The sequence below is a fragment of the Sinocyclocheilus rhinocerous genome, unplaced genomic scaffold (genome assembly GCF_001515625.1).
Source record: "Sinocyclocheilus rhinocerous isolate Xijiao unplaced genomic scaffold, SAMN03320098_v1.1 scaffold1764, whole genome shotgun sequence".
Lineage (NCBI taxonomy): Eukaryota > Metazoa > Chordata > Actinopteri > Cypriniformes > Cyprinidae > Sinocyclocheilus > Sinocyclocheilus rhinocerous.
Window position 1 is genome coordinate 360,928 of NW_015642520.1, and position 10,368 is coordinate 371,295.

At 40.7% G+C, this 10,368-nt stretch overlaps 1 protein-coding gene across 1 annotated transcript in view; it reads right to left on the reverse strand.

The window, feature by feature from the left end:
- Positions 1–10,368, reverse strand: part of LOC107755968 (baculoviral IAP repeat-containing protein 6-like) — a 110,430-nt gene that overhangs the window by 83,406 nt on the left and 16,656 nt on the right. The window contains exons 3-11 of the mRNA XM_016572932.1: positions 8,266–8,403; positions 5,657–5,850; positions 5,045–5,156; positions 4,055–4,137; positions 3,715–3,937; positions 3,439–3,608; positions 3,283–3,341; positions 1,665–3,158; positions 374–523 (exon numbers count right to left, since the gene is read on the reverse strand). Coding sequence (XP_016428418.1) covers positions 374–523; positions 1,665–3,158; positions 3,283–3,341; positions 3,439–3,608; positions 3,715–3,937; positions 4,055–4,137; positions 5,045–5,156; positions 5,657–5,850; positions 8,266–8,403 — 2,623 coding nt within the window. The remainder of the gene's footprint in view (positions 1–373; positions 524–1,664; positions 3,159–3,282; positions 3,342–3,438; positions 3,609–3,714; positions 3,938–4,054; positions 4,138–5,044; positions 5,157–5,656; positions 5,851–8,265; positions 8,404–10,368) is intronic.

Sequence of the window (10,368 nt, forward strand, 5' to 3'; positions counted from 1 at the left end):
ATAATCAAATACGGTTTTGATGATAATTAAATTTTAAACGGTAATACTAACCATCAGGGCATTTTATCGTGATTTATCGTGAAACCGGTAATCGTTCCATCCCTAAGGGACTTTGTAGAAATCTAAGCGTTTGAGAGAGGCGGGGCATATAGGACCTACAATAATGCACAGTATTTGAAAAATAATGTGTTTTTTTAACATTAAAGCATGTCAACACAAAATAATGATCTTTAAAAAAAGCACCATATGACCCCTTTAAGGCTTTGATGTGAGGTAGCTGAAGTTGCAAATGTAATAAACCATCTGATCCCCTGCTTTATGTCGGACAGACACAAAACACACTAAGTTTAATGTGCTTTCATGTGTCACTCACCTGTGATACCTGGGCTTGAAGGATTTGATGTGGGCTTTGCTCCGTCCAGTAGTTGCTCTGCCCTATTAGACAGGGGGCCGTCAACAAAAATGTCGGCGTCATCGATATCATCACACACACCTCCAATTTGAAGGAAATGAAGCTCTCCACCTTCATATGGGAAAAAAAAACAAAAACTTATTTGGCCGAGTGCTTAAGCTTCAGAAATTAACTTTGAATGACATTTAAATAATTGCATGTAGCATTGCTTACTGCAAGTAAAAGTATTAATATTTAATACTTCCTAAACTAGAAAGTATTATGTTTTCTATATTTTCTGGAGAAAATGGTGCAAAAATTCTTAAGACGATGTTCTGGTCACAAGCCAAGTCAATAGAGTGTCTATGCTACTCAGGATATTCTAGGTATTAATTGGTTACATCCTTCAATGTGAGTTGGAGACTTTTTTTTGCCTGTTTTAATCACCCATCAAGTGAACACTAAATAGTCAAATACCTTTAAAAAAAAAAAAAAGTACTGGCACACCTCATCAACAAACCACACAATTTATTTATTCATATGCATATCAAGGATGGTAGGCACATCATACTTAGGGTTAAAAGGCTTGTTCAGCTCGCTAACTGCAAGTACGTCTTATATTAACAGTGATTTTAGTCTTAATCAAGCTACTCATTAACATAAATACAGTGACGGACAGTCAAAAAAACGAAAGTGAAAGGCAGGGGTGGAATTCCCCTATTCTCCCTTTTTCTAATAAATGCACAGATGTGATAAGAATTTTTTCTTGAGCAGCAAATCAGCATATTAGAATGATTTATGAAGCATCATGTGACACTGAAGTCTAGAGTAATGACTACTGAAAATTCAGCTTTACCATCACATGAATAAATTATATTTAAAATGCATTCTCAAAAACACACAATAGCAAAGCTGGCATTAATAGACCAGAGCAACAGATTCATAAACTTTACTACTGTGCTTAATTTTGTTTAATTCAGCCAGTAAAAAGGGCAATACAAATCATAAAACCAGTAGTGGCAATCCTTGACTCCCCAAGGTCACTTCTCATGGATGTAAGCGACACAGCGGCCATATTTATGAGTCGGTTGAGCTCACTATGGTTAATGAGAACCTTACTGGTTACCATAGCGATGAGGTATGTGTGGGCAGCAAGCTAAACTGAAAGAAACAGTGAACTTCCACGCCTCACATCTCCTTGTTAGTGAACAACACATGAAGAAGCCAGTAATAACAGTTGAATCGCAAATAAATATGTCAATAACTTGCTTACCTTTTGTGCAGGCACACAGCCGGTCAGTGCCTGAGCAGTAGGTAACAGAGACGAAGGGGTCCACCTCCTCTGTCCCCTCTTTCTTGGGTGGCTCCACCTTGGCCAGCACCTCTAGGGTGGACAAGTCTAGAATCATGATGTAACCCGCCTGTGTAGTCACCACCAGGTGTCCAAGTCCGGCCACCTCTCCTCTCTTCTCCTTCCCAGCGGCAGTTCCCATGCTTGGGCCAGCTGTCACTGCAGATGCAACCATCCCCGTGCCATTTTTGAGCCCTGAAGGTGTCGTCGACTCAGACGTTTCCTCTCCATCATCCTCTCTGCCATCCAGCACATCTGGCGGCAGGAGGAGGAGAGACGTGACAGCATCCCTTGGGTCACGAATCTGCTGCACCTTCACTGGTTCTTCCTCCAGTGTCACAATGCGGGTGGAGTAATTCAACTTGTAGAGTGCAAGGTATCCGCCACCACCACTGGCCCCTAGAGGTCTGGAAGTATGGGGCTGCTGCTGGTCATGAGGGGGCAGGATGAGAGGGGTCTGTGGAGGAGAGGTGCCCGAGTGGGCGTCATGGCCATTGGCCAGTGTCTGTCCTTTGCGATGGCCACAGAGGGCCGAATGCAGACGGTTAAGTGTGTTTAACACCTCCACTTGATTGATAGCGCTAAGGGACTCTACGGAGCACGGTTGAAGACCAACTAACAAGTGTAATCCATCGCTGCAGGGCGTGATGGAGTCAACGTACAGGTTCTCTTCCTCCAATGCTTTTGGCAACCGCAAGCACTGCACCAGAGAGCCCGGCCGTGGAGCCAGAGAGCTCCACTTTTCCCCATCCAGAGGTCCGAGCCCAGCTGCCGCATCCGCAAACTGCTGGATATATGTGATGGGAGGGTCCTGCAGCAGCAGCTGCTCATGCGAGTCAAACTCCATCTCGATAATCTGCGGGACAGTGAAGCCCTCCTCGTGAAGCCCTTTGCTCATCAGGTTGTTCATCTGGGTGAACACCTTCCCTGAAGACTTCTCATCTGCTTCCTTGATGCTGTACAGGAGTAGTACAGGCATAGTCCTATGCACAGGGGTGACTGGTGGTAGGTTTGGGGAGCCCAGGTCTGTGGGGAGATTACAGGACCCGATCTCCATGGGACCCTGGTCCGGAGCAAGCCCCTCAGGGGCAGCAGTCCTTACTGGGCTATCCATGGAGCGTCGAGACGGAGGGGGACCTAGTGGAGAACTAGCTGCTGACCTGTAGCTTAGCAGTCCGCCGGCCAGCAGGCAGGGGAAGGGAATGTTGTGGTGCTCGGCTGGCCTCTCCTTAGCCTTGTCGGCTTTTGGGGGGCCCAGTGAGTGTGGGGGGTTGGCCCCCAGCTCCTCCAGGTCTTTAACTGTGTCCTCCAGCACACTGGCCACCACCTCCCACTGCAACTTCTCAGGCTGCTGTAGGACACTGAGAGCCGTGACTCCCAAACTCACCTCCATTGTCTCTTTCTGACCCAGTGGGCCTACACATATGGAAAGCAGGAGAACGATAAATAGTGCGTTTATTGACAACACTGAGTGCAGATATGAAAATTAAGTGTTGAATAAACTTTATTAATACATGAAAATAAATTTTCTACTTTTTACCTGTGACCGACTCTGATCTGGAATGCTCTTCACTGTCCGAGTCCTCTATCTGGTCATCACTAGGAACAAAAACACAGGAAATGTTCAATAAACACAATAACAGAGGAAGACATCTTAAAATAATTTGCCACAAGTGTGTATAAGTAGGTTTAGAACCTGTCCCCCTCTAGTTTGGGTAAGTCAGAGCAGCAGGTGGCCTCCTCTAGCCAGGAGAGTGTGGGCCTTCGTGATTCTGTGCCTGTGAGACTCTGCTGCTCACTGCCGGACAGGATCAGCTGCCTCAAGATGGCTGGGTCATATGGGTTCACCTCAAACTTTAAATGCACCTGCACAGGTGAGAAAAACGTTGATACAGAGCACAGAGATTTAGGTGTACTGCGTCTTTCTCATCCACTTTAGAGACAGTGATAAACATAGTGATGAACAACAAACCTTCATAAGCTTCGAAACATCCCAGATGCAAATCTTCCCCCTTTTGGTTGCCGTAGCAAGGAAATGAGGGCAGCTACCAAACCCATAGCACACGATTTTATCCGAACCATCTGCACTGGGAAACTGGGCTGGGCAGGTGGCCAAGGTGACGAATAGCGGAACGTTTTGGGTGTGCTCCCCTTTCACGAACGGACAGTTGGGCGAGTGGCGCTCATGCTCAGACCTAAAAAAGTATCAGATGTTTTATCGGAATGGTTAATAGCAATAGGAAGGCCTTCATTATGGTTCATGTGAGAGTGAGTGAGACATTGCAGCCGTGTTTTAGTGGGGTGCTTCTCACCAGGGCTCATCTGTAGGTTCCCAGCACACTAAACACACGCTGCAGGTGAAGCACATGGCCCGGTCATCACCTGTGGATGCAGGCTAGAAGGAAGAAGACAGAGCTGTTAGCACCATCCACAGTGCAAAGAGATGTTCAAAGACCTGATACAAGAGGACAAAGACGAAACATTATAGCACACTATAAATGCAATACCCAGAAGCAAAAGTCAAAGAATAACCCGAATGAATGCGCTGATAAGCACTTTCAAATTTCTGTATGCGGGAACCAAATTTGATCTGCTCTTCAGCATGTTACATTAGCACAAGTCTTTACATGAAAGACTCCTTAACCTAAACCAATACATCTGGTATAACAGTTTAAAAAGATTAAAGTCCACCTAGGGCAAACCTTAAAATAAATTTCAGTTCATAATTAATCATGTTTTCCCGTTTCGCAGAATGTCCCTTTGCTGTGGCATCACCCTTTCATCCACAACACAGAGGCACTGTTCTCCCTTCGCTCTGTTCGGTTGGCATGACAACAGGGAACATGGGTAAGAGGAGTAGTTTGGTCTCCTTGGTTACCAGCGCAGCTCAACCCTCCTTGGCATGCATGGTGACTCAAGTAGAGACAATACATCATGTACCAGAGCATCATCGGGAATTCCCTAATATTATAATAAAACTAAAAGTGAAACATTCATATGTTTTAATTATGGATTTATTTCTGTTGTTTTTATAGCCTGAACAATTAGGAAAAAAATTTTTTTCATTCTTGTTGACCCAGTTTATGTCTGTGTTCAAAATGATAACACTTTCAATAGTGATACAAACAGGCTTTCACAATAAGTCAGTGGCCATCAAGAGGAATCATTCAAACAGCGAAAAAAACAAAAACAAATACCACATGAAAAGCAAAGCGAAGAGGACCTTAGCAGAGAAAGCCAGGGCAAAATTTAAAGGTGGCAGTCAATTTGGAAAGAATCATTGACATGGTGATGACACAAACCTGGTGATAAAAGCCTGCCTGGGACATGGGATCAGGCTGAGCCCACCTATAGCCAGTATGAGGCCAGGATGTGAACGTCTCTCTCCTGTTAGCTTCACTGTACATCAAAGACCTGCAAATATCACACATACACTCTTAAGTCAAACAATCTTTGGTGGTAAAGAGGCACAAACAGTACTTCAAATCAGTCTACATCCTCAAATTCACTATAATTTAAACTAGTTTTTTACACTTTCTGTAGAAAATCAGAGCGGTGCTTGCACATGCTTCCACCATAAATATAAGGTGTTCTGGGTGCTTTTCAGTGTTTTAGTGTGGTTACGTAAGGTGTGCTGGATGTTTTTAACAGTTTTTCCATAATGGACCAAGCCAAATTACCATATCCTCCAAATCTCAATCATGTACTGGTTTACAGATATGACTTGGGTCCATTCATCAACATAAAAGTCTTGAATTTTTTCACCTACTGTCCACAAATGGAAAATGGAAAAGGAAAAGTAATGGCACAATTCTCAAGCTGCACTATTTGAGGTATAATTTACAATTCTGAATGCTGTTAAGCTATCACAAATAATTAAACAAACACTGACGTGCCCTGTCTTGTGTAGTTACCTGTCTACAGAGCGTCCAGGTCCAACACCCAGCTCTGGCCTGCCACTTGGTAAGAGGTAGGAGAGTCTGTCCATGACCGAAGAGGCGACCGTCAGGGCTGCAACATTCTGATTCAACTTTTTCAACTCATTCACGATGGCACTCGTTACCACCTTTAGCACGTGATGAGGGAGATGGAAGGTCACGGTTGCCCACTGGAAAGTGAGAAAGATGTAGGGTAACATTAAATTTCAACAGCATTCACAGCAGGAAGGCATGCAAGATGGTGTTAATAATAGGCCTACATCTTTTTTAGGAGCTTGTAAGAGCTGCAAATACTTGAGGATTTTCTAAGTTCAGCTGCCTCATTTCAGGCCAAGTGTTTCAATATTTTTTAAACTGAAATGTCTGAACAAGTCTAAACAAGCTTGTTCACAACAATCCTGGCTTATTTGAACTTTCCCTCTCATTTAGAAAAACCTCCAATGTTCAAACATGAAATAACCTGATACACAATCTGTGCTCTTTCAAAGAGCCAGGAAAGTTCCAGAACCCAGTGCAGTGGCCTGACAGGGGTCAATGGAGAGCTGAGTGAGAAATCGATCACCGTAGCTGACGCTCATTGTTACAGCAGTGCAATCTGGTTGTCTGCCAAATTACGGAAAAAAGGGTGCCTGGATGACTACACACAAGGGAACACTGCACTTACTTTCATTTTTTTAACCACATGGGGCTGATGCCGTGGTCCACTGCGAAACTGATTAACATGACTGCAGTAATATGCTGATGGCTTGGAGGACGCAGGGGAGAAACATGCCATCATTATTAACTGCAGAGGCCCATTTATTTATTTGAGACTCACGAAGAGAGTGCTGATCTAGGATCAGTTTCGTTCCTCCAATCTAGATGAATATGACTCATGCACAGATGGGGGAAAACAGATCCTAGATCAGCATTTATGAGAGGTCCTTATAAACGCACCATGTAAATAAAGGAGCCGAAGACTCCTGGTGTGATAACCGATGCTCTTGTTTTCTCATTACACAGATGCAATCTGTACGTACTATACACAAAAGACTAAAGAAACCTCTGCTCTCTGTCCACGTGCTTGCATCTGGTAGAGACTGCAGCAATGAGAGCTTAAATTGGTATTGTTATTGCATTATTACTAGCACATTATTTTTACAAACAATTAATAGATTTTTTTTATTGCATTTTACTTTAGGCTTTATTTTGTTGTTTATTTTTTTAATTTGTAATTATTTTTATATTTGTTGTATACCATTTATTGCTATTGTTTTTTATTATTACTGGCACAATATTTCTATTTATTTTACATTTTTTAATTCAATTTATGTAAAACTATTCTGCCGATTATTATACCAAAAGAACACTTTGAAACTAAAAATTGCTCTTGAAGGGGAACAAAATGGCACTTGAGAGGTAAAAAATTGGAAGCGATCCGTATAGTAAATTTGTGCTGCAGAGACTCCTGTCACATCTAATCATGTGTTACTCTTTAAACTGAGTGTTTCTCTCTGCTCTTCACTTTGCATTCTTACAGTAGCAGTCATGACAATATGTATAAAGACCGAGGGAGTCTTAAGATGGACCTCAGCTCTGACAGATTTCACTGGCACAGCTGCATTAGTGGGAGTCTTAGATCATCCTCCTGTTACTGCAGGGCTACTGATATACCTCAGAGCTCTGCCGCACCGCTGTTCAATACAACCTGTGTGTGTCTGCACAGATCAGTCACTGTGAGGATGTGTCTCATGAATAATCTATACTCTGTAATGCTACATGACTCAACTATTCTTGCTTATTAACAAACACACACAACACACACACACACAGTCGGATTGCATTACATCAGCAAACATGCACCACACACACTGTGCCACAAGGTTTTAATCCGACTTTATGGGACCCACAAATTCAAGAAAGGAAAAGAAGCTTGCCAGAAGCTCTGCAGCACTGAAACATGAAGCCAAATCCCAGCACTGCACAATAATGAATGGATGGCCAATACTACCAGCGTGTGTGTTTGTGTCAAAGAGAGAACCAGTCCTGTGCCTGAAGAACACTTTAAGAATATGAATACATTTGAAAAATTCTTGATAGGACAGAATATGTTTTCTATGGAAGTCTGTTTCTGCTTCAGATTAAAAAAAGGTAACTAAGCAATGAAGCTCTAATTAGGAAATAACGTCACAATTGCCAGAAATTAAGCAACAATTGTAAGATATGAAGTTGTATTTGTGAAATATCTTCTCACAAAAAAATGCAATAGTGAAATATAAAAGACTTAATTGTAAAATATGATATCCCAAATGTATTAAATTGTTAAATATGATGCCCTGAAGATATAAAATCAATTCAGAGAGATAAAATTACAGTTGTAGCTGTAAAGACGTAACTGAAGGTGCATTGTGAGATACAGTTTTAATTGTGTGCTATAAAGTCACATTTGTGAGCTACACAGTCAAATTATTAGACATGTTAAAAAAATAAATACATACAATCGCAATTGTAAGATATTATTATACTCTGTGGTTACAAAAACATTATAATGATTAGAACAGTGAGATGACTTATGAATGATGCATCGACCTTCCTGTTAGACTCACCTTTGCCACTTTGTGATTGGCCGCCGTCTCATGTGAGGTATTCTCCAGGTCTTCTTTGAGCTGGGTGAGAAAGAGATCGTAGCCCTCTGTGTTGGAAACATCCACCTTCTCCATACATGCATACAACATCTGCTGGGCCTGCAGGGGAACACGGGGAACATTGTATTTCACGTTTACCACTTATTCAAACCTCAAAGATGCAGAATATAAGCAAAAAGTCATTCATCTATATACAGAGCGGAGCACATGGCAGTCCAGCACTGTTAAAGCAAATGCATCGTGATGGCCTCGCCTCATCGAATCTGTATTTTCTCATGCGGATTTCAAATGATAGTGGTGAAGTGTTATGCCATTAGACTGCTTCAGATTATTAAGGGATACTGATCTCAAAGGACCACTAGCACAGGAGTGATGGTACTTTCTACTGCAGGAAACATTAGTTATTACAGAACCAAGACCGTAAAGATGTTACACAAGATTACTATTTCGTATAAGTGCTGCTCCTCTAAAAATTTCTATTCATCAAAGAATCCTAAAAAATGTATCAAGGTTTCCACAAAAATAGTAATCAGCACAACTGTTTTCAAAAGTAATAAGAAATGTTACTTGAACATCAAATCAGCATATTAGAAAGATTTCTGAAGGATCATGTAACACTAAAATTACATAATTAAAATGGATTAAAAATTAAAACTGTTAATTGAAATAATACAATTATTTAATAATAATACTGTTTAACTATTTTTATCAAATAAATGCAGCTCTAGTCATCATAAGATACTTCAAAAACAATTCTTACCAATCTCAAACTTTTGAACTGCAGTGTACTTTTAGACTAACCTGGGTTACCCTGATTCGAACTTCATGAATCTAATTACACACAGAATCAGTCTTTCTTCCATTTCATGTTGATTTGTAATGACATTTTATGTAAAACCTCCACAGGGTCAACACTGAAAATTGTGAACCTGAGCACATCATGACGCCTCTTTTTTGATGCTTCAGAGTTCAATGCACTGGGTAACACGGTCACAAATCGTTAAAGGGCTTTAATACGCAGTGTGTCTTTTACCGAGTGTTCAGATGGAAGCTCACGCCTTACATTACTCACTACCTCTCAAGCACATCACAGAGATGTTCAGCTGACGTTTCAAACAATACTGCTTGGCTCCACCTAGAGATTTCCAACTATTTATGCTATTTTTGTGTACCTAGAAACTCTAGTAACAACTCATAAAAACAGCATGACGGCAATGTAATTTCAGACGAGTACACAAAATGAAACAACGCCCCAGAGATGAGAAAGACTGAATATAAAGGTATTTAACAGTCTTGTATGAACATGTTCTGTCTCATCAATTTTACCATTTCGAATCAGTTCCATAAAACAATAAGCTAATCACAATCAACATTATGCTATTGAAAATCCTATATAAACAGATTTACTTCCAGTGCTGTGGTGATGACTCATGTTTACACTTCAGTTCTCACATTTCACCGTACACGTTTATGAATGGCCTTTCTGAACAACAAGTTTAGTCACATGACTCAGACACTTCAGTCTGAGACTATGTTAACTCATGTGACCTAGCAGAACAGATTTGGCTCCCATGAGGAACAGCTCATGGCCTGCAGAAGTTTGTTTTGACATCAATAGCCTCAATTGTGTATTGGAAAATATTAGGGCTGCCACTAACGACTATTTTTATTTCGATTAATCTATTGACTAATTTATCGATTAATCTAAATGATTAATTACCCACCAAAAAAAAAAGTAGACCACAAGAATGACAACATATCCACGTGTTCTAGTCTACTACTAATAAAATTAAATTTTTTTATTTTTTTATAAAAATCAATTAATTGGAAATACTTTTGATTATTAAAAATGAATGGAACCATTAAAATGGAATCCAGAAAATAATGGAAAACAGAATTTGGTAAAGATAAAACTGTAAAACTCAATTAATTAGACCGGCTTTTTGATAAATACAATTTAATTTAACCATTAAAACAGAGTATAGAAAAATGAGAAAGAAAAAAAATGAATTTGGAAATAAAACAGATTTCATAGGGCCCTATAATTATAATAAATTTTTTTGT